The sequence below is a fragment of the Amphiprion ocellaris genome, chromosome 14 (genome assembly GCF_022539595.1).
Source record: "Amphiprion ocellaris isolate individual 3 ecotype Okinawa chromosome 14, ASM2253959v1, whole genome shotgun sequence".
Taxonomy (NCBI): domain Eukaryota; kingdom Metazoa; phylum Chordata; class Actinopteri; family Pomacentridae; genus Amphiprion; species Amphiprion ocellaris.
In genome coordinates this window covers 35074788-35099238 of record NC_072779.1, presented here as the reverse complement: position 1 = coordinate 35099238, position 24451 = coordinate 35074788, and the positions used below count along the sequence as shown (strand labels likewise).

Here is a 24451-nt window from a genome sequence, read left to right as displayed (position 1 = left end):
ACAGAAAACCAGTAAAACAAGAGAAAACCAGTAAAAACAACAAAAACAGTAAAACAACAGAAAACCAGTAAAACAAAAACAGTAAAACAACAACAGAAAACAGTAAATGTACCACAGAAAACCAGAAAACAACAGAAACAGGAAACCCTTAAAGTGGCCACTGAGTCGCGCGTTCACGTGAAGGAACGAGACCCAGCAGCAGTGGGCGGGGCCAGGTGTGTTTACCTGTTCCCCGCTGCTGCTGCTCAGCTCCGGTCTCCTTCTAGACCCGGTCCTGTTCTGACGGTCCGGGTCCTGGTCTGACTGTCCTGATCTGACGGTTCGGGTCTGAGGTTCTGGATCGTCGGAGTGACGCGATGCCGGAAGTTCATTTGAAGAACGAGACGTGCAGAAACAGTGAGTTCACTTGAGCTCAGGTACTGAGTTTACCCGGTACAGGTACTCACAGAGAAGTACCGCAGTACTCACAGAGAAGTACCGCAGTACTCACAGAGAAGTACCGCAGTACTCACAGAGAAGTACCGCAGTACTCACCGGTAGACACTTCAGAGAACGAGGTAGAAGTACTTCATGTTCAGTGTATTCACGGCCCGTTACCATGGATACCTGCAGCTTCTGCTTCTGACAGAACCTCGGTTTTTTAAAAATAATAATAATAATAAAATAATGATAATTAAAACAGCTTCTGCTTCTGACAGAACCTCGGTTTTTTAAAAATAATAATAATAATAAAATAATGATAATTAAAACAGCAATGTTCATATAATAACAATAATAATATTTTATAAGATAATAATGTTCATATAATAATAATAATTTTATTAAAAAATAATAATGTTCATATAATAATAATAATAATAATAATAATAGTAATAATAATAATAATAATAATAATAATAATAATAATAATAATAATAATAATAATAATAATAATAATAATAATAATAATAATAACTTTATTTTTAAAATAATAATGTTCATATAATCATAATAATTTTTATTATTGTTACGTACATACGTTTGAGTCAGTTTGGATCACTTTGGAGTCATTTAGGGGAAAATGAGTCATTCTGGGCAGATTTTAAGGACATTTTGTAAAATATTTCTCATGTTTTGGACCAAACTGAAGTCATTTTGATCAAATTTCATGTAAAAAAAAAAGTAAAAACAAAACAAACAAACAAACACAACAAAACAAAAAACTGGAACAAAGTTTAGCCCATCAGATTCTACTGATGTTGGAGAAATAAAAGTTGGAGAAATGTGGACCAGAGACTGGATTTTAGTAGAAATATGGATCCATCCATAGATAAATACTGACAGGAACTGTAAGTTTATTATTATTATTAATATTGGTTTTTTATAATAATCCAGGAGTTTTGGATCATTAAAGTGAATAAATGCAGAAAATAAGGGTTGTAAATGTCAGAGATGTGAAGCAGACTGAGTTGATAATTAATAAAGTTAAAAGTTAGGAAGGAGTTTTCCTGATATTTCCTGAACTTTTCTCTCAGAATGACTCCTGGTTTCTGCTTCTTTGTTGGGCCTGTTGACAGAACAAACACTGGGCCAGTTCTCCAGGGTTCTCTCATTACACAAAACAAACCGCTGAGCAAATACAGAAACCAGATCCTGTTCTCTGAGAGGAACGTTTCCATGATTAGTCTCAATTCATCCCTGGTCCCTTCATCCGGAATGCTCTGGACTCTAAATATAATAAAGTAAGATAATAACACTGGACTACAAATATAATAAAATAAGATGATAATACTGGACTCTAAATATAATAAAATAAGATAATAATACTGGACTCCAAATATAATAAGAGAATAACACTGGACTACAAATATAATAAAATAAATACTGGACTCTAAATATAATAAAATAAGATAATAATACTGGACTAAAAAACATTTTAATGTCTCCGTGTGCTTCCTGTTGTGCCTGATTTTTGTTCTTTTTTAGTTGTTTTGTTTCTTTTTAAAGTTATTTTGTTTCTTTTTTAGTTATTTTATTTCTTTTTTAGTCGTTTTGTTTCTTTTTAGATTTTTTGTTTCTTTTTAGTCGTTTTGTTTCTTTTTTAGTCATTTTGTTTCTTTTTTATTTGTTTTGTTTCTTTTTTAGTCATTTTGTTTCTTTTTTAATCATTTTGTTTCTTTTTTAGATTTTTTGTTTCTCTTATTATTTTGTTTCTTTTTAGTCGTTTTTTCTTTTTTAGTCCTTTTGTTTCTTTTTTAGTCATTTTGTTTCTTTTTTAGTTATTTTGTTTCTTTTTTAGTGGTTTTGTTTCTTTTTTTAGATTTTTTGTTTCTTTTTTTAGTCATTTTGTTTCTTTTTTAGTTGTTTTGTTTCTTTTTTAGATTTTTTGTTTCTCTTATTATTTTGTTTCTTTTTAGTCGTTTTTTCTTTTTTAGTCCTTTTGTTTCTTTTTTAGTCATTTTGTTTCTTTTTTAGTTATTTTGTTTCTTTTTTAGTGGTTTTGTTTCTTTTTTTAGATTTTTTGTTTCTTTTTTTAGTCATTTTGTTTCTTTTTTAGTTGTTTTGTTTCTTTTTTAGATTTTTTGTTTCTCTTATTATTTTGTTTCTTTTTAGTCGTTTTTTCTTTTTTAGTCCTTTTGTTTCTTTTTTAGTCATTTTGTTTCTTTTTTAGTTATTTTGTTTCTTTTTTAGTGGTTTTGTTTCTTTTTTTAGATTTTTTGTTTCTTTTTTTAGTCATTTTGTTTCTTTTTTAGTTGTTTTGTTTCTTTTTTAGATTTTTTGTTTCTCTTATTATTTTGTTTCTTTTTAGTCGTTTTTTCTTTTTTAGTCCTTTTGTTTCTTTTTTAGTCATTTTGTTTCTTTTTTAGTTATTTTGTTTCTTTTTTAGTGGTTTTGTTTCTTTTTTTAGATTTTTTGTTTCTTTTTTAGTCATTTTGTTTCTTTTTTAGTTGTTTTGTTTCTTTTTTAGATTTTTTGTTTCTATTATTATTTTGTTTCTTTTTAGTCGTTTTTTCTTTTTTAGTCCTTTTGTTTCTTTTTTAGTCATTTTGTTTCTTTTTTAGTTATTTTGTTTCTTTTTTAGTCGTTTTGTTTCTTTTTTTAGATTTTTTGTTTCTTTTTTTAGTCATTTTGTTTCTTTTTTAGTAATTTTGTTTCTTTTTTTTAGTTATTTTGTTTCTTTTTCAGTCATTTTGGGGTTTTTTTGTTGTTTTGTTTTATTTAGTGTATTTTTGATTCTTTGTGGTCATTTTTTGTCTTTTTATCCAGTCTTCCATCCTCAGATTTGATCGTCTGACTCTATAAAGTGTTTCAGAGTGAACATGATGTTTTTAAGAGTTCTTTTTTTATTTTCCTGGTTCTGCTTGTGTTCTAAGGTTGTGTGTCTGTGCAGGCTCAGTGTTCAGGTTGTGGTGCGGCTCTCAGTCCACACTGTGTTTGTTTTCTGGAGAGCCAACGGCGTCCGACGCTCACCTGAACGGCAGCAGCTCAGGTAAACGTCCAATCAGAAGACACCATCGCTGTTGTCATTATTTAACTCACTGTAGTTTCACTTTTCTTCTCGCTTTTGTCTTTTTTAAAAAAAACTTTTTGTGGTCATTTTGTTCGTCATATTTGTGTTTTTCTACTTTTTGTGGTCTTTTTGTGTTTCATTTTTTGGGGTCATTTTTTTCTAATTTTTTGTGTTTTTTCTACTTTTTCTGTCTCGTTTTTGTCTTTTTTACCCTTTTGTGGTTTTGTGTGTCTCTTTTTCGTGTTTTGGTACTTTTTGTGGCTATTTTATGTCTAGTTTTTGTCTCCTTTTTTACCTTTTTGTGGTCTTTGTGTGTCTCTGAGTTGTTTTTGTGCAGCTGTGCTTGTTTTCTGGCTTTTGACAGTCATTCTCGGTATTTCGATAATAGTTTTTGTACATTTTGCCCTTTTCGTGGTCGTTTTCTGTTTTTTTAGTCATTTTCTGTCTCTTTGTTGTTGTTTTCTTTGCATTTTTAGTCATTTTCTGTATATTTCTGTTTCGTTAGATGAAGATCAGCAGCTTGTTTTAGTTTTTACAGCCGCGTTCTAACGAGAACCCAGCGTTTAAATCAAACCTCATGCAGCTCTGAATTCCACGTCAGCAGTCAGCAACACACTGTCTGATTGGTCGGCAGCTTGTTGTCACGGCAACCATCAGCAGGTTGTTTCTGCTGGTGTGGCGAACACACACCTGGAGAAAACACACCTGGAGAACACACACTTGTCATATTACTATTACTCAAAATTTGTCCAAATTTACTTAAAATGTGTCCAAATTTACTAAAATTTACTTAAAATTTGTCCAATTTAATAAAAGTTTGTCCAACTTTAGGCAAAAATATGTCCAAATTTACTCAAAATTTGGTCAAAATTAACTTAAATTTTGTCAAAATGTGTCCAATTTACTCAAAATATGTCAAAATTTAGCCAAAATATGTCCAAACACACACCTGGTGATGTCACCTTCTCCCACCTGTCCTCTCCTGTCCTCTCCTTTCCTCACCTGTCCTCTCCTTTCCTCACCTGTCCTCTCCTGTCCTCTCCTGTCCTCACCTGTCCTCTCCTGTCCTCTCCTTTCCTCTCCTGTCCTCTCCTGTCCTCTCCTGTCCTCACCTGTCCTCTCCTTTCCTCACCTGTCCCCTCCTGTCCTCTCCTTTCCTCTCCTGTCCTCTCCTTTCCTCACCTGTCCTCTCCTTTCCTCTCCTGTCCTCTCCTGTCCTCTCCTTTCCTCACCTGTCCTCTCCTGTCCTCTCCTGTCCTCACCTGTCCTCTCCTGTCCTCACCTGTCCTCACCTTTCCTCTCCTTTCCTCACCTGTCCTCTCCTGTCCTCTCCTGTCCTCTCCTGTCCTCTCCTGTCCTCTCCTTTCCTCACCTGTCCCCTCCTGTCCTCTCCTTTCCTCTCCTGTCCTCTCCTGTCCTCTCCTTTCCTCACCTGTCCTCTCCTTTCCTCTCCTGTCCTCTCCTGTCCTCTCCTTTCCTCACCTGCCCTCTCCTTTCCTCATCTGTCCTCTCCTGTCCTCTCCTGTCCTCACCTGTCCTCATCTTTCCTCTCCTGTCCTCACCTGTCCTCATCTTTCCTCTCCTGTCCTCACCTGTCCTCACCTGTCCTCTCCTGTCCTCTCCTTTCCTCTCCTGTCCTCTCCTTTCCTCACCTGTCCTCTCCTGTCCTCACCTGTCCTCTCCTGTCCTCTCTTTTCCTCTCCTGTCCTCACCTTTCCTCTCCTGTCCTCTCCTTTCCTCTCCTGTCCTCACCTTTCCTCTCCTGTCCTCTCCTGTCCTCACCTTTCCTCTCCTGTCCTCTCCTTTCCTCACCTGTCCTCACCTGTCCTCCAGGTGTCCAGTCCTCCAGGAGTTACCAGCTGTGGCTCGGCCTGATGCTCGCCCTTCTGTCGGCCGTCCTGATTGGTGGCAGCGTCATCCTGAAGAAGAAAGCCCTCCTCCGATTGGCCAGGAACGGACACATCAGAGCAGGTGAGCGCTGCGGTGCTGGCTGTGGATTCATCCGCCGCTAAAAGTAGTCCCTCATGTCATTTTAATTCTTTATGGTGGAGAGTTGGAGATAAAAATCATCATGTAGAGAAAATTACTTTTTTGTACTTTATTCTCATTTTATTTCTATTTGTAGTCATTTTTTTTGTTATAGTATTTTTCTCTATATAGTCATTTTTTTCTGTTTTTATAGGGATTTTTACCTCCTTATAGTAACATTTTCTTTTTGTCTACAGTCATTTTTAGCATTTTATTACAGATGTTTTTCTCCCTTTAAGGTCATTTTTTACCTCTGTATGATGTCTTTTGTTCTCTTTATGGTCATTTTTTCTCTCTGTAGCAAGCGTTTTATTTTAAAACAATTTTATAATTTGTTTTCCCACTCCTTAAAGCGATTAAATTCTGTTTATGGTGATATTTTTGTCTCTTTATTATCATTTTTCTGTTTTTATATTAATTTCTTGCATTTCTATAGTGATTTTTACCTCTTTATAATAATTTAACATTCATATTTTCTCTCTATAGCTAAATATTTTAAATATTTTTATCTATTGTAATATTTTTTCTCTCTCTTTAAAGTCTTTATATCCTGTTTAAAGTGATTTTTCTCTACATATAGTCATTTTTTTCTGTTTTTATATTGGTTTTACCTCCTTATAGTAACGTTTTCTCTCTCTAGTGTTTTTTTTTTGTCTACAGTCATTTTATAACAGACGTTTTTCTCTTTTTCAGGTCATTTTAACCTCTCTATAATGTCACTTTCTCTCTCTATTAGTATTTTTTCATCACTGTGGTCCTCAGTTTTCTGTAAATCTTGGGTGAACGTGTTGTGGAGAGGTGATGTTGGACTGGATGTAAATAATAATAATAATAATAATAATAATAGCTGTGTTTGTGTCTGCAGGTGATGGAGGTCACAGTTACCTGAAGGACTGGATGTGGTGGGGAGGCCTGCTGACCAGTAAGAATCACAATAAAGACAAACAGCAGGAAGGAAACCCACTAGAACTTCATTAAACTTCTTGTTCAGATGAGGAAACACAAAAAACTAAAAGATTCCAGCCATAAGCAGCATGAAACAATGAGAACATCAGCTTCCTGGTGGTTAGAGATCTTTTTAAAAACGTTTTTCTTCATTTTAAAGTCATGTCTGTTGTCAGTAGGACTCAGAACGACAGAAATCAGAGAAAATTCAACATTTATTTGGTTATTTGTTGCAGTTTAATAAATAATTTGAAGTAAAAAATGAGCCAAAAAATGTTTTAATAAAAATGTCTCACAGTGTGTCCAGGATGACTTGAAAGATTTTAAAGAGAGAGAAAACAGATTACAATATTGTTTTAAAATAAAATACTTGGCTGTAGAGAGAAAAATTACTATAAAGAGATAAAAAGACGTCATACAGAGGTTAAAATGACCTGAAAGAGAGAAAAAAATACTATATAGAGAAAAAAACATAGTGACCAGGATATAAAGACTTTAAAGAGAGAGAAAAATATTACAATATTTAAAAATAATTAAAATACTTGCATATAGAGAGAAAATGTGATCATAAAATTATTATAAAGAGGTAAAAATGACTATAAAAGGCAAAAATGTTACATAAAAACAGAAAAATGATAATAAAGAGGCAAGAAAATGTGGAAATTACAAATAATTTCCAGTAAATATCAGTGATTTTAAATGAATTTGGGTCATTTTGGACAAATTTAGAGTCATTTGGGTCCAATTTCTTTCGTCATTTTGGAGAAGTCTGTGAATATTGTGGATCATTTTTGAGTAATTCTGGACAGATTCAAGTCAAAAACATAGACTTTTTTGTCATTTTGAGCAGATCTGGAATAACTGTGGACACATTTTGAGTTGGTTTCAATACATTTTTGTAATTTCCAGTAAAACATCAGGCGATTTTAAATGAGCTGGGGTCATTTTTGCCATATTTAGAGTCATTTTGGACAGTTCTATGTTATTTCAGAAATGGTTTCAAGACATTTTTGTAATTTGCAGTAAATGTGTGGAGGTTTTAAAACCACCACACATTTGAGATGAAGCTGAAGAAAAGACAACGAGCGTATTTCCTAATAAACTCCTTTCCTGGTGGAGTTCCGGTGCCGTCGTCGTCGTCGTGGTCGATGCTAACTCTATCTTCTCTGCAGTGGGAGCTGGAGAAGCCTGTAACTTCGCCGCCTACATGTTTGCTCCAGCCACGCTGGTGACTCCGCTGGGCGCCCTCAGCATCCTCATCAGGTAGTCCTAGTCCCACCTTTAGTCCAAGAGGACGGAGGTGGAGCAGAGCACTGGAAGATCCTCTTTAGTCAAAATGTTTTAGATTTTCAGACAAAACATCGACTGAAGTCTTCCGTGTGACAGTAAACACAGATTTCTACAAATTAATGTCAATTAATGAACAACATTAAAGGTAAAACAAGTGATTCTATCAGAATTTAGCGTCCAGTTAAAACCAGTTAAATCCAGAAGATGGAACATGAATAAATCTGACTAGAGCAGGACGTCCTCAAGACCTGAGAGACTAGAGAGGGAGGCCACCAAGACTCCTATGACTCCTCTGAAGGAGAAAAAGTCTAGAGAGGGAGGCCACCAAGACTCCTATGACTCCTCTGAAGGAGTTCCTGCTTGAGACTGTTCATCCAACAACTGTCTGTTCTTCACCAGTCAAAGCTTCATGGAGACAAAGAGAAAGACTCAGATGGAAAAAGCTCCAATTATACAGTATATTGCCAAAAGTATTGGCTCACCCATCCAAACAATCAGAATCAGGTGTTCCAATCACTTCCATGGCCACAGGTGTATAAAATCCAGCACCTAGGCTGCAGACTGCTTTTACAAACATTTGTGAAAGATTGGGTCGCTCTCAGGAGCTCAGTGAATTCCAGCGTGGAACTGTGATAGGATGCCACCTGTGCAACAAATCCAGTCGTGACATTTCCTGGCTCCTAAATATTCCACAGTCAACTGTCAGCCGTATTATAAGAAAGTGGAAGTGTGTAGGAACGACAGCAACTCTGCCACCAAGTGGTAGGACACGTAAACTGACAGAGTGGGGTCAGCGGATGCTGAGGAGCATAGTGCCAAGAGGTGGCCAACTTTCTGCAGAGTCAATCGCTACAGACCTTCAAACTTCATGTGGCCTTCAGATTAGCTCCAGAACAGTGCTTCAGCAGAGAGCTTCATGGAATGGGTTTCCATGGCCCAGCAGCTGCATCCAAGCCATACATCACCAAGTGCAATGCAAAGCATGGGATGCAGTGGTGTAAAGCAGCCACCACTGGACTCTAGAGCAGTGGAGACGCCTTCTCTGGAGTGACCAATCATGCTTCTCCATCTGGCAATCTGATGGACCAGTCTGGGTTTGGCGGTTGCCAGGAGAACCATACTTGTGGGACTGCATTGTGCCAAGTGTAAAGTTTGGTGGAGGGGGGATTATGGTGTGGGCTTGTTTATCAGGAGCTGGGCTTGGACCCTTAGTTCCAGTGAAAGGAACTCTGAATGCTTCAGCATACCAAGACATTTTGGACAATTCCATGCTCCCAACTTTGTGGCAACAGTTTGGAGCTGGTCCCTTCCTCTTCCAACATGACTGTGCACCAGTGCACAAAGCAAGGTCCATAAAGACATGGATGACAGAGTCTGGTGTGGATGAACTTGACTGGCCTGCACAGAGTCCTGACCTCAACCCCATAGAACACCTTTGGGATGAATTAGAGTGGAGACTGAGAGCCAGACCTTCTGGTCCAACATCAGTGTGTGACCTCACAAATGTGCTTCTGGAAGAATGGTCAAAAATTCCCATAAACACACTCCTAAACCTTGTGGACAGCCTTCCCAGAAGAGTTGAAGCTGTTATAACTGCAAAGGGTGGACTGACATCATATTGAACCCTATGGATTAGGAATGGGATGTCACTTACGTTCATATGCCAGTCAAGGCAGGTGAGCGAATACTTTTGGCAATATAGTGTATCTGGACTAGAGTTCACCAGAAGACATATAGAGACTCTGAAGACACCTGGAAGAAGGTTCTTTGGTCTGAGGAGACCAGGATGGAGCTTTATGTCCATCAGACTAGATGATATGTTTGATGGACACCAAACACTGAACATCATCACAAACACACCATCCCCACTGTGATGCACAGTGGTGGCAGCATCATGATGTGAAGCACGGTGGTGGCAGCATCATGGTGTGAAGCATGATGGTTGCAGCATCATGATGTGAAGCACGGTGGTGGCAGCATCATGATGTGAAGCACGGTGGTGGCAGCATCATGATGTGAAGCATGGTGGAGGCAGCATCATGGTGTTCCTCAGCAGCAGGTCCTGGAAGGCTGGTAGAGGGTAAATGAAATCCTGGAGGACAACCTCATGCAGTTTGAAGAGAACTGAGACGTGGAGAAGATCAGGTCTCCATCCAGACGATGAGTCTAAGCAAACAGACAAAGATCCTCAGAGATGGTTTGAAGACAACGAGGAGGAAGTTCTGGAGGAGTCAGAGTCCAGACCTCACTCCACCTGAGAACTAGAGTCTGGACCTGAAAAGTTCTGTTGATCAGGATCCCCGAGGAACCTGACAGAGTTTAACAGTTTATGAAGAAGAAGGAGGAGAAAGTTCAGATGTTCAGACTGATGGAGACCAACAGGACCAATGATGGCACTGAAGGTTCTTCTACTAAATACTGTATGGAAGGAGGAGAACTCTGAGGGAATCACTGGTTTTACATTTTATGATCTGAATTAACTGATATTACTTGTAGAAACCGGACCTTCAGGAGAACCATGTACCTTTAGAACCTTTAGAATGTTTAGAACTTTAACCTCAGCGGTGTGATTCATGTTCTCCTTCCTACTAAAGAGGAACTTGCATGTGGTCAGTTTATCTCCGTTCTCTGGGTTCAGGTCTCTGTTTAATAAACCCTCTGTCTGTGTTTCAGTGCAGTTCTGTCCTCCTACCTGCTGGGGGAGCTGTTGAACCTGCTGGGGAAGCTCGGCTGTCTACTGAGCGTGCTTGGAAGCATCTTGCTGGTCATCCACGCCCCACAGGAACAGGAAGTGACATCACTGCAGGACATGGCCACCAAGCTGCTGGAGCCTGGTGAGAGCCGCTGCTGTAGGCATGTAGTAGGCATGTAGTTCCCAGTCTGACCTGTAGGCGTGTAGTAGGCATGTAGTTCCCAGTCTGACCTGTAGGTGTGTAGTAGGCGTGTAGTTCCCAGTCTGACCTGTAGGCGTATAGTTCCTAGTCTGACCTGTAGGCGTGTAGTTTCCAGTCTGACCTGTAGACATGTAGTTCCCAGTCTGACCTGTAGGCATGTAATTTCCAGTCTGTCCTGTAGGTGTGTAGTAGGCATGTAGTTCCCAGTCTGTCCTGTAGGCATGTAGTTCCCAGTCTGACCTGTAGGCGTGTAGTAGGCATGTAGTTCCCAGTCTGACCTGTAGGTGTGTAGTAGGCGTGTAGTTTCCAGTCTGACCTGTAGACATGTAGTTCCCAGTCTGACCTGTAGGCATGTAGTTTCCAGTCTGTCCTGTAGGTGTGTAGTTCCCAGTCTGACCTGTAGGCATGTAGTAGGCATGTAGTTCCCAGTCTGACCTGTAGGCGTGTAGTAGACATGTAGTTCCCAGTCTGTCCTGTAGGCATGTAGTTCCCAGTCTGACCTGTAGGCATGTAGTTCCCAGTCTGTCCTGTAGGCATGTAGTTCCCAGTCTGACCTGTAGGCGTGTAGTTCCCAGTCTGACCTGTAGACATGTAGTTCCCAGTCTGTCCTGTAGGCATGTAGTTCCCAGTCTGACCTGTAGGCGTGTAGTTCCCAGTCTGTCCTGTAGGCATGTAGTTCCCAGTCTGACCTGTAGGCATGTAGTTCCCAGTCTGTCCTGTAGGCATGTAGTTCCCAGTCTGACCTGTAGGCGTGTAGTTCCCAGTCTGACCTGTAGACATGTAGTTCCCAGTCTGTCCTGTAGGCATGTAGTTCCCAGTCTGACCTGTAGGTGTGTAGTTCCCAGTCTGTCCTGTAGGCATGTACTTCCCAGTCTGTCCTGTAGGCATGTAGTTCCCAGTCTGACCTGTAGACATGTAGTTCCCAGTCTGTCCTGTAGGCATGTAGTTCCCAGTCTGTCCTGTAGGCATGTAGTTCCCAGTCTGACCTGTAGGTGTGTAGTTCCCAGTCTGTCCTGTAGGCATGTACTTCACAGTCTGTCCTGTAGGCATGTAGTTCCCAGTCTGACCTGTAGACATGTAGTTCCCAGTCTGTCCTGTAGGCATGTAGTTCCCAGTCTGTCCTGTAGGCATGTACTTCCCAGTCTGTCCTGTAGGCATGTAGTTCCCAGTCTGTCCTGTAGGCATGTACTTCACAGTCTGTCCTGTAGGCATGTAGTTCCCAGTCTGACCTGTAGACATGTAGTTCCCAGTCTGTCCTGTAGGCATGTACTTCCCAGTCTGTCCTGTAGGCATGTAGTTCCCAGTCTGACCTGTTCTAAACTAAACTAAAGAATGACAAAGTGAAAACTACAACTTGGCCAAGAATGTGGCCTGATTTTGGGGGTGCTGTAAGTCAAAAGGTAGACAAACACAACCTCTCCAGCAAAGAAAAATATCACTGAAGAATGTCAGAACATCTCTCCAGAAACTGTGCAACACTGGTGTCCACCATGCCGAGGGGGTTTGAGTCTGACATTGAAAATAAAGGTGGTCATACAAAGTATTGGAAAAATAAAAGATATGAATCTCAGTATTGAGAGGAACATGTACTTCCCAGTCTGTCCTGTAGGCATGTAGTTCCCAGTCTGACCTGTAGGCGTGTAGTTCCTAGTCTGACCTGTAGGCATGTAGTTCCCAGTCTGTCCTGATGGTGGCAGTGTTGTCTCACTGCTACGATGCTAAGCTGAGCTAGCTGGCTGCACTGGTTGTCATAAACCCAGTATTATAGTTTAGTTCTTGTAGTTTAGTGATCCAGTCTGCATATCACTGGGTAGCAGGAGCTAGTCATAGCTAACTGAAGCTAATTGAAGCTAATCAGAGCTAACTGTAGCTAATCAAAGCTAACTGAAGCTAACTGAAGATAATCAGGGCTAACTGAAGCTAACAAAAACTAATCAAGCTAACTGAAGCCAATAGAATCTACTCAGAGCTAACTGAAGCTAATAGAAACTAATCAGAGCTAACTGAAGCTAACAGAAACTAATCAGAGCTAACTAAAGCTAATCAGAGCTAAATGAAGCTAACAGAAACTCATCAGAGTTAACTGAAGCTGACAGAAACTAATCTGAGCTGACTGAAGCTAACTGAAGCTAATCTGAGATAACTGAAGCTAACAGAAACTAATCAGAGCTAACTAAAGCTAATCAGAGCTAAATGAAGCTAACAGAAACTCATCAGAGTTAACTGAAGCTCACAGAAACTAATCTGAGCTAACTGAAGCTAACTGAAGCTAATCTGCACTAACTGAAGCTAACAGAAACTCATCAGGCCTAACTGAAGCTAACTGAAGCTAATCTGCGATAACTGAAGCTAACAGAAACTCATTAGACCTAACTGAAGCTAACTAAAGCTAATCTGAGCTAACTGAAGCTAACAGAAACTCATCAAAGCTAACAGGAAACTTCAGGATTAATCGAGAGCTATCTGCAGCCAATAGGAGCCAACAAGCAGCTAAAAGCAGCTGTCTAGAGGAGCTATCAGGAGCCTTCAGGAGCTTTCAGGAGCTATCAGGAGATATCAGGAGCTTTCAGGCTACCAGTTTCTAGTCTTATGCTAAGCTAAGCTAAATGGCTGACAGAAGAAGCTCCATACTTACTAATGTTCTCTAGAGTTTCCCTTAATGCTGCCTTATAATAAACAGCTGGAGTGAAATGAGACTGTGAGGACCTCATGGAGGTTCTCTTGGAGGTTCTCATGGAGGACCTCATGGAGGTTCTCATGGAGGACCTCATGGAGGTTCTCATGGAGGTTCTCATGGAGGAACTCATGGAGGTTCATTCAAGGTTCTCATGGAGGTTCTTATTGAGGACCTCATGGAGGTTCTCATGGAGGACCTCATAGAGGTTCTCATGGAGGTTCTTATTGAGGACCTCATGGAGGACTTAATGGAGGTTCTCATGGAGGATCACATGGAGGACCTCATGGAGGTTCATTGGAGGTTCTCATGGAGGTTCTGCTTCCTGTTCCAGGCTTCCTGGTCTACATGGGGCTGGTTCTGGTCCTGTGTCTCATCCTCATCCTCTACTTCTGTCCTCGTTTCGGCCGGTCCAACATCCTGGTGTACGTGGGTGTCTGCTCGCTGCTGGGAGCGTTCACCGTCTCCTCGGTGAAGGGCCTCGCGATCGCCATGGATACCGGTGAGACCAGCGAGCTCCGTCTGCAACAAATACCAGACAGGAAGCTGAGGCTCTACTTCCTGTTTGTGCTCTGCTCTCGTTGGTTGTTTCCTTCAGATTAACATTAGGTGACCTTTAGAAACAGAACATGAATTATCAGGAGAGAGGAGAAACGTGAACATGAGGAAACACTTCTTCTGTTTCTGAATTTTTACTCATTTAACCCTTTGATGCACAACATGGGTCAAAAGTGACCCAAATCCAATGGAAAATGGCTCCTGACCCACACTGCATATCAAAGGGTTAGGCACAAAAACCTCAATCATTTACAGAAACATCTCTAAGAACAGTGAGCATTTCTAAGGTATGGAAGGTAACCATAGCAGCAGACCTGAACTTCTACTTTCTCTGTTGTTTGTTCAAACGGAGGGACTCTGCTGCTGTGTTCTGGACCAAAATGTTAAACTAGAACATGTGAAAGCTGTAGATTATTATTTCTTATTTTATATGCAGTCATGGAACAATTATTAGATCATCTCTGTTTTCTTGTTTTCTTCAGTTTCTTGTTCATTTTAATGCCTGGTGCCACTAAAGGTCCATTAGTTTGGACAAATCTAATGATAGAGTTTAATTTCAGAGCTTGTGTCAGACATTTTCCATGGTTTTCTTGATAATAACCACTTCAGTTCTTCCATCAATATTTATGGCATTGTTCTGCCAGAAACAGCTTTTAGGATTCCATGTTTTCTTTACTGTGTGTTTTAGTCCGATGATCCACTCAGGAGTTAGTACTGATTCATAACCATTGTTTCTGATGACTGCAGCCATGTGTCTTGGATGTTCTCCACCAGCTTCTGATCACAGCAGCCCATTCCTGTTGCACTAATTCTAACTGATCTGCTTTGTTTTTGGACTTGTGGTTCTCCATTTAGCATTTGACGGTTTTCCACAGGTTTTCAGTTGGATTTAGATCTGGTGATTGAGCAGCCAAGGCATGGTTCCAATGTTCTGGTTCTCCATCCAGGCTTTAACTGACCTTCTCTTGTCTTGTCGGAAAATCCAGTCATTGGAGTAAAAAGTATTAAAGTATTGTGGAATCGGCTGCATTTAAAGTCGTGTTCATTGTGTTCTTCAGGTACTCAACCTTTAGTGGTACCAGGTATTGAAATGAACAAGAAGAAAACAGGCTGGTCTGATCGTTGAATCATGACTGTAGATGTCTTTGTGCCATCTTCAGGAATAGTTTTAGGTTCCTGAGGCTTAAATCATGATGAGAGGTTTGAAACTGTCGTCTTTCTGAAGCAGAGGATTTACTAAAAACAGCTCAGCTGAACTGAAAATAAGATGCAGTCCCATGAAAAAGAGACTAAACATGACAATAGCGAGACTTTCTGTGTAAAGTTTAGACAAATAAACACTTAAATAACAAAAAAATGCATTTATTTAGAATACTCTAAAGCAGGGGTGTCCAACATGCGGCCCGTGGGCCAAAAGCAGTCTTCCACAGGGTCCAATCCTCCAGAGAGTCCGATCAGGTCCTCCATAGGGGCTTTCGACCGGGGTGGAGCCCGTTCGGAGTCGGAGCCAGTGCCCGACTCGGCGCCGGTTTTTTGTCTTTCCACCACCAGAGCTGTGGCTCCGGGCTCCAAAAACTGTGGCTTTTTCGGGCACCAACTCGTTGCTGGGCCAGACTTGGCCAGAGTTGAGAGCCGAGCATGTCACGGGCAGGGGGCGGGGTGACATCTAAAAACATCTAAAAAGATAAACATAGATATGATCATCAACTTATTGCGCGTGTTTAACTGCTAAGTAATCAATGCAAGCGTAGTCGAAGCTAAGTAGCTAAGCTAACGCTAGCACGTTTACTGTTAAGTATCCAAACATCTTTGATAATTACCTTTCTTCTCAAACGTGATCGCCGGGCATTGGAACGGCGACGCCGATGGGTAACCCCTAACAGAAGGTTTTGCTGCTCAGCGATGGCGAGACACACTAGCAAAGCCATGAACACCACTCCAATGAAGTCCTCCATTGTTGTTGTGTGGGTTTCCGTACGGCGCGAACGCTGTTGAACGGCTACGTACGCAGTACGTACACACGTTTTGTGGTGGCGCAATGACGCAGCTCCAACTTTGCTCCTTCCGAATGGAAACACAAACCCGTTCTGGGGCGGCACGAGATTTGAACCAAAAAAGCACTGGCTCTCAACTTTGAACCAACCTAGCATCTGGTGCTCTTTGGTCGAAGGCCCCTACCAGAGGGTCCAATCCGGCCCTCAAAGTGTAAAAATTCCAGAGAAGACATTAACTGCAGATTGTAAATTAGTAAAACTATAAATTTAAAATCATCTCTAGACCACTGCAAGTTGTTTGGATCAGAAAGTAAAATACTAGATTGTTAATATTTTTGTTTTGTTTTGTGTCTCATTTTTGTAATATTTTATGTTGTTTTTGTTGGGGTTTTTTTTGGTCTCTTTTTGTCTGACTTTTGTCGTTTTGTTTCTGGCTTTTGTCATTTTGTGCCTCATTTTTGATGTTTGTCCTTTTTTTTGTCTTTTTTGTTTTGTTTCGTGTTGTTTGTCTCATTTTTTCATTTTGTGTCTCATTTTTGTAATATGTCGTCTTGTTTTTGTTGCTTTTTTTGTCTTTTTTGTTGTTTAGTTTTTCGTTTTTTCGTTTGTCTAATTTTTTGTCATTTTATGTTTTGCTTTATTCGTTGTTTCGTGTTTTTTTGTCTCATTTTTATTGTTTGTCCATTTTTTGTCGCTTTGTAACTTTATTGTCAATTTTTTTCTCGTTTTGTCTCTTTTTTGTGATATTTTCTCTTTCTCTTGTTGTTTCGTGTTTCCTTTTTGTCTCATTTGTGTTTTTTGTCAAATTTTTTGTCATATCGTTTCACGTTTTTGTTGTTTTTTGTCTAATTTTTTTCTCGTTTGTCTATTTTTTGGTCATTTAATAGATCTTTATTTAAAATCATGAATACATTGTAGTACAGGCCTTATTAATGAAGCTGCACAAAAATAAAAATAAAGAGGGAGCCACGTAAATAAGAAACTCAAATTAACGGTGGAGATGATGAACACTAGAATATCACATATCAGACATTACATAACAGGATGAGGATGTAAAAGCAACGATAACGGGATTGTTTGTGTGTGTTATTGTCTTAAATAAAGGTGCAGTTTGACTTCACTACAGTTTCATATCATTTAATAATAAACCTGCAGAACTGCATTGTGGGTAACGTAGGTGTCCCTCTGTCTCCTCCTCAGTGTTTCAGGACGTCTCTGTTCTCACTAATCCTCTCACCTGGATCCTGCTCTTCACCCTCATCATCTCCATAGTAACACAGGTAAACCTGAACACACCGAGCAGCAGCCCGACAGAAACACACAACAAAGACACAAAACAAACACAGAGACAAAAAAAAACATAAGACAAAAAGCCATCACAAAGAGACACAAAACAACACAAAGAGACACAAAACGACCACAAAGTGACACAAAGCAACCATAAAAAGACACAAAACGACCACAAAGAGTCACAAAACAACCACAAAGACACACAAAACAATTATAAAGAGACAAAAACAACCACAAAGAGACAAAAAATGACCACAAAGACACAAAACAACCACAAAGAGACACAAAACAACACAGCGACACAAAACAACCATAAAGAGTCACAAAACAACCACAAAGAGACATAAAATGACCACAAAGAGACACAAAACAACCACAAAGAGACGCAAAACAACCACAGAATTGTGTCTCAGTGTCCTCAGAGGAATGGTCTCCAGTGACGTCCAGTGTTTGGTCCTGCTGAGTCTCTCCTGGTGTCCTCTCACCTGTGCAGGTGAACTACCTGAACAAGTCTCTGGACACCTTCAGCACGCTGCTGGTCTACCCCGTCTACTACGTGTTCTTCACCTCCGTGGTGCTGTCCACCTCCATCATCCTGTTCCAGGAGTGGAGCAGCATGTCAGCCGTGGACGTGGTCTCCACGCTGGGGGCCTTCCTGGTCATCATGGTGGGCGTGGCCATGCTGCACCTGTTCAGGGACCTACAGGTAGAGACATCACCTGGGAACAGCAGGGTTTTCATCTAGATAGATACTTTGTGTGTCTTTTTCTCATCATTTTGTTTTTGTCTTCATTTTGTGTCTTTTTCTCATCATTTTGTCTTTTTTCATCATTTTGCATCTTTTTTCATCATTTTGCGTCTTTTTCTCATCATTTTATATCTTTTGTCATCATTTTGTGCCTTTTTCTCGTCATTTTGCATCGTTTTCTCATCATTTTGTGTCTTTTCCTCATCATTATGTCTTTTTCTAGTCATTTTGTGTCTTTTCCTCATCATTTTGTCTTTTTCTAGTCATTTTGTGTCTTCTTGTCATCATTTTACATCTTTTTTTCTCATCAGTTTGTGTCTTTTACTCATTATTTTGTGACTTTCTCATCGTTGTCTGTCTTTTTGTGGTCATTTTGTGTCTTTTTCTCATCATTTTGTGTCTTTTTCTCATCATTTTGTATCTTTTTCTCATCATTTTGTATCTTTTTCTCATCATTTTGTGTCTTTGTGTGGTCATTTTGTGTCTTTTTCTCATCATTTTGTGTCTTTATCTCATCATTTTGTATCTTTTTCTCATCATTTTGTGTCTTTGTGTGGTCATTTTGTGTCTTTTTCTCATCATTTTGTGTCTTTATCTCATCATTTTGTATCTTTTTCTCATCATTTTGTGTCTTTGTGTGGTCATTTTGTGTCTTTGTGTCGTCATTTTGTGTCTGTCGTCATTTTGTCTTTGTCTCATCATTTTGTGTTTGTCGTCATTTTGTCTTTTTTTCATCATTTTGTGTCTTTTTCTCATCATTTTCTTTTTCTCATCATTTTCTGTCTTTTTCTCATCATTTTGTCTTTTTTCATCACTTTGCATCTTTTTTTCATCATTTTGCGTCTTTTTCTCATCATTTTATATCTTTTGTCATCATTTTGTGTCTTTTTCTCGTCATTTTGCATCATTTTCTCATCATTTTGTGTCTTTTCCTCATCATGTCTTTTTCTAGTCAATTTGCGTCTTTTCCTCATCATTTTGTGTCTTTTTCTAGTCATTTTGTGTCTTCTTGTCATCATTTTACATCTTTTTTTCTCATCAGTTTGTGTCTTTTACTCATTATTTTGTGACTTTTTCTCATCGTTGTCTGTCTTTTTGTGGTCATTTTGTGTCTTTTACTCATCATTTTTTGTCTTTTTCTCATCATTTTGTATTTTTTTGTCGTCATTTTGTGTCTTTTTCTCATCATTTTGTGTCTTTTTCTCATCATTTTGTATCTTTTTCCCATCATTTTGTGTCTTTGTGTGGTCATTTTGTGTCTTTTTCTCATCATTTTGTGTCTTTTGGTCATCATTTTGTGTCTTTTTGTCATCATTTTGTGTCTTTTTCTCATCATTGTCTTTTTGTCGTCATTTTGTGTCTGTTGTCATTTTGTGTCAATCACAGATCAATAATCTGTGATTACTGGTGAGTTAAACTCAGAAACATGATTCAAATCATCAGGAAAAGTTCCATCTTTTATCACCTGGATGAAAACGACTACAAAGAGCACAAAATGATGATAAAAGACACAAAAGAACGACCAAAAGACACAAAATGACTACAAAAAGACACAAAAGAATGACCAAAAGACACAAAAAGATGACAGACACAAAATGACCACAGAAAGACACAAATGATGACAAAAAATGTAAAATGACCACAAAATGACCATAAAAAGACACAAAATGACTACAAAAGACACAAAATGACCACAAAAAGACACAAAATGACCATTAAAAGATACAAAATGACCATAAAAAGACACAAAATGACTACAAAAGAAACAAAAGGACAACCAAAAGACACAAAATCACCACAAAAAGACACAAAATGACTACAAAAACACAAAATGATCACAAAAAGATGACCAAAAGACACATATTCACCACAAAAAGTCTTAAAATGACTCACCAGTAATCACAGATTATTGATCTACTGTCAGATATGACAGACTCTGGATCAGTGATGAGGAATAACAGGAAGAAATCAGGTTTTTATCTTCAATGGATCCTCAGATGTTGTTGTTCAGATTCAGATTTAATGAGAGATTAAACCTGCTAGAAGTGGTTTTATTCAATTTATCTTGGACAGGTTTTGATATATCTAAAATTACACAAATATCAGAATACAGGAAGTCCTCGGTTTATGACATCATCGACTTACAGCGTTTCTTTGTTACGTCAGAACTGGTTGCGTGGAACTAGTTGATGAGTGCAGCGGATGAATACGTCATCATGCGGCGCTATCAGACGGCTTTGTTTCCATTCTTCCATATGCCACCTTGGATTGTGCTACATTCACTAACTTTTTGTCCTTCATTATGGCTCCCAGCGTAAGTCAGACTCTTCTGATGCTTGGAAGAAAAGGAAAGCCGTCTCCATGGAGTAGAAGTGGGCAGATTGATCCAAATATTGATAATATAGATACCAGCGTTGGTATTGATATTGAATGATACCAGTGTAATGATATCAATACATTAGTTTCAGTTTCTTTTGGGTTTTTTTGTCTGCATTTGTTCTCATTGTTTAACTCTACAAAAGGGGAGTCAACATTGTATGAGATTGATGCATATTTTAGTCTTGCAACCAAATATTTTAATATTTAGTGCATGTGTGTGACCATCACCGGCCCTCCCTGAAAGCTAAGCAGACATTCTTTATTAGAATTCCCTATTATGAGCTAGGGAAGGCAGTGCTACACCTCAGTGATGTGTGGGGGAAACATAGACTGGACAGGACGAACAGGACGAACAGGACGAACAGGGATAGAAATTAACAGGCGGTGCTATTGCAATTAAAGATTGTGAGGTGGTGTGTTATTCCCAACTACTAACTGCCCATCAATAAAACAGAAAAAAAACAACAACAACAAAAAAACAACACAAAAAAAGAGATTCAATAAATAAATAATTAAACAAACGGTATTGAACACCATAATTGTGGACGTCTTGACAGTATAGAATAGAATAGAATAGGCCAGAAGAGGATACTAGTGAAAAGAGAGAATGAGTTTAGGGTAGAGACTCTGGAGAGATTCTCAGCACATTCTGGTGGGACCCATCATTCCCTGACAATGGGACTCGGCAGTAGCTGGCGAGACCTGATCAAACATGCAAGTGTGAAGAACCCCAAAGCCCAGAACAGCAATCATGGCAAGGCAGGGCCAAGCCAACAGGGCACCCCTCCCCCCGGGCCGTAGGAGCCACAGGGCGGCACCCCCAGAGAGCCACCGGGGCCCCCCAGAGAGCCACCAGGGCCACCGTAAATGACGTGGACCCGGAGAACAAGAGGGAGCAGCTACCGACACCCCCAGCGTGCCAAGACCGACCCAGGCAGCCCGGGGCACGAGGACCCACCCGCCACTCAAACCCCAACTCCACCCACCCCAGCCCCCACCAAACACCGATCCCAGACTGGAGACATTATCCCTGCACCATGATAGTGTAACCCTGAGTGTCATGTGGTGCATTAAAAGTGGGGGGGCTGGGTGAGGTGTCCAGGGGGCAGGCCAGAGGACCACAGAGGATGGCTACTCTGCAGCCTACCCTGACCCAAGTTCCCCGAGCTGTCCCAGACCTACCCCCAAGCTGTGAGTGTGTGTGGTGCATTAAAAAGAAATTAGAGAGCAGGGGAGGCAAGCAAGAGGGTGATGGGGAAGAGACAAGGCCGTAAAGCCCTGCCATCCGCCCCACCACAGAGCCCATCACTCCTGCCCCCACCTGCTCTCAGGGCCCTAACTGTCATGTCCCTATATGTGCCTAAGAGTAGCTATATACAGTGATGTGTGAAGTATGTGAAGTGCACAGTAAGAGGCAGTCTGGTGTGGATCCGGCCCATGAGGACAGAGCAGCGGGGGAGACAGGTAGTAAGACCACTGGTACTGGTGCAGAGGGCCCCCAGAGCCCAGAGGCAAGAGGCCGAGGTGGGCCCACACGAACCCGACCGGCCCGGCCAGCACCGAAACCCCCAGAAGCGCAGCGTCAGAGCAGCGCCCCGGCAGATGCCGTAGCCCCACCACGGGCCAACCGCATGCAGCACCCTGCCCCGGAGGGGGGACCAGGCCGCACCACAAGGTTTCAGTTTCAGTCCTGTATGTCTGAACTGATGCGGCTTCAACAAACAGGCGACCTGATTGGCTGTCAGAGGTCCTCCATCTGAGGAGCAGCAGCTAATCCTCCTCTTGTGATTGGATGTTGTACCGTCACGTGACTCAGCGGCGCCAGACAAACCAGCAGGCTCAGCTACATCATAAATCATAATGGTGGAAAGTATAACTTTAATTTCTGGCTCTGTCAGTCTGTTCCTGTCTGACGTGTAGAATGAGCTGTTTAGATGTTTAGATGTTGTACGTTCCTCAACCAACACTGAGGAAAGAGGAGGCAGAGAAGGAGAAGTCTGACTGAGATCCAGCTGATGATCAGACTGCAGGCAGGAAGATACTGAACCAGAGACAACTACAAAGACTAGTGCTGTAGCAGAGCTACATAATTAAATAACCATTAATCACAGTCATGATTTTCAACTTCTAACCACTATAAAAAAAAACAATTGACTGCACCTTTAAAATTTAAAAATGTGCTCTGCTCTTAAAAGACGTAGCCACTCACTGTTTTCTCTGCTCATAGAAAACAACACGTGGATAAAATCAGTCACTTTCATCTTGGACTAGTCTGAAATGAGGACACTTTATCTCATTCCTTTCAAAGTAAATTTTGCTCTGACACCTGTGTGATCACCAGCCACTGAGCAGCTTCTACTGCAGTCTGCGCTGTGAGGCGTTCAGGGAACATCAGTAAATGTCCCTCGATGAGCAAATGTTCAGCTAGTGAGGTGTTTCACCTGGAACCAGGTGGAACCAGGTGGAACCCGGTGGGTGTGACGAACTGACAATGTTTGTCACACTTTATTATCAAAGACTAACCGGGGGCGAATTAGAAGATTATATTTACCATTACAAAAATAACTGCAAAAAGATTATGTTAAAGATCTACTACTGAAAAAGTTAGTCTGGAGTATCGGTATTGATATCGGCGATACTGGCCCTGTATTTACTTGGTATCGGATCGATACCAAATCTTGCAGCATCACACACCACTACCATGGAAGTGAAATTAGATAGAATAAAACGCTGGGAACAGGGACAAACACCGACCAACATGGGTCCACTTGTAAAAACAGGTCAACATATTGTAGTGACTCTCCGTGATGAATGAGTGAGACTTTATCTGGTTCTCTGCTGGTTTATTGAACCTTCACACAGGCTACTGTGGACCGTAGCCAACGCCAGAATAACTAGAAAAACCCCATAACTTAGCTCCAGAATTAGTTGCGGTTCCCAGCTCTCTCTACTGCTGACTCTCAGCCAATCAGAGGTGAGCCAACTATACATGGCACGTTCACTGACATCAGGTAAATCTGGAACCGAACAATGAACATTGAAACCTCAACATGAGTCCGTTACAATATTCTGTTACAATATTCTGTTATCTTCTAGTAAAATGATTCATACATGCATGAAAGTTGTTGAAGAACTGATCATATCATGACGCACAGAACTTTTTTTTTTTTTTTTTTTTTAAACGGTAAAATTGACTTACGTTGATTTGTAGGAACAGAACTCTGCCGTTAGTGGAGGACTTCCTGTTTATCTGTAGTTTCTGGTTAAAATGAGGGAAGATGGCTGAGCAGAAATGTTCTGAATGAGAACAGGAGAGAAGAAAGATTTGAATGATTCAGTTATTAATTCATTCTCTGTTCATGCAGGTCACGTGGAAGCAGCTGACCAATCAGCTGTCTCAGCCGCTGGAGAGGGAGGGGCTTAGGGAGGAGATTCTGGCCAATGAGACAGCAGGAGGGCGGCGCAAAAAGGAGGACAAATACGGACTCATGGACAACATGGTGGTAGAAAGTCTGCCTCCGATGAGAGACGAAGGTCCAAGAGTCTTCATCATCAGCTGAGCACAGACAGACACACAAACGGACATACAAACACCTGGACACAAAGACACACAAACACCTGGACACAAACACCTTGTTATGGCAGGTTCAAAAGGCTCAGGAGCAGGAAATGAAACACCAGCGTGAACATTTTAAAAATGCTTTTATTCACAACAAGAAACTCTACAGGAACCGGAACTAGAATCTTAGAGAAGAACTAAACTACTACTAGAACTAAAAAACAAAACCCATCTAGAGGTACAGAGGAATAACTACATGAACATGGAAACTGAAACTAAGGTTAACCCACGTATGGTAACACCAAGGTAGGGAGACAACTGAAAATACAAAACTAATCCAGCCTAGACTACCAGTAATTATGAGCTGAAACCCCAGACTAAAGCTATCCTATGCAGAGCATAAGATACATTAAGTTAAATATGGAACGCTGATTGTTTAATTCGACATATTAACAATACAAAGAGTCTGGTGATACTAGGGCTTGGAGACTCAGCTGATAAGCTGAGAACAGTTCTTTTGGTTTGGCTTCATCCAGAACTCTCCCTCCAGGTGTTCACCATGTGCTTGGTAAGTTTGTATCAGTAGAACCCGGTCGTGGCAG

General features: G+C 40.4%; 1 protein-coding gene across 2 annotated transcripts; it reads left to right on the top strand.

Annotated features, from left to right (window-relative positions):
* Positions 1–211: 211 nt before the first annotated feature.
* On the top strand, positions 212–24124 carry nipal4 (NIPA like domain containing 4). Of its 2 annotated transcripts, XM_055017542.1 has the most exons (10): positions 212–396; positions 3371–3469; positions 5324–5461; positions 6384–6440; positions 7636–7726; positions 10427–10587; positions 13656–13823; positions 17074–17153; positions 17657–17869; positions 23656–24124. In XM_055017542.1, exons 1-10 carry the CDS (start codon positions 357–359, stop codon positions 23848–23850), a joined length of 1242 nt encoding a protein of 413 aa, XP_054873517.1. In that variant the 5' UTR covers positions 212–356; the 3' UTR covers positions 23851–24124. The 2 variants fall into 2 exon arrangements, with proteins under 2 accessions (XP_054873517.1, XP_054873518.1); XM_055017543.1 differs by lacking the exon at positions 13656–13823.
* The last annotated feature ends 327 nt before the right edge of the window (positions 24125–24451 follow it).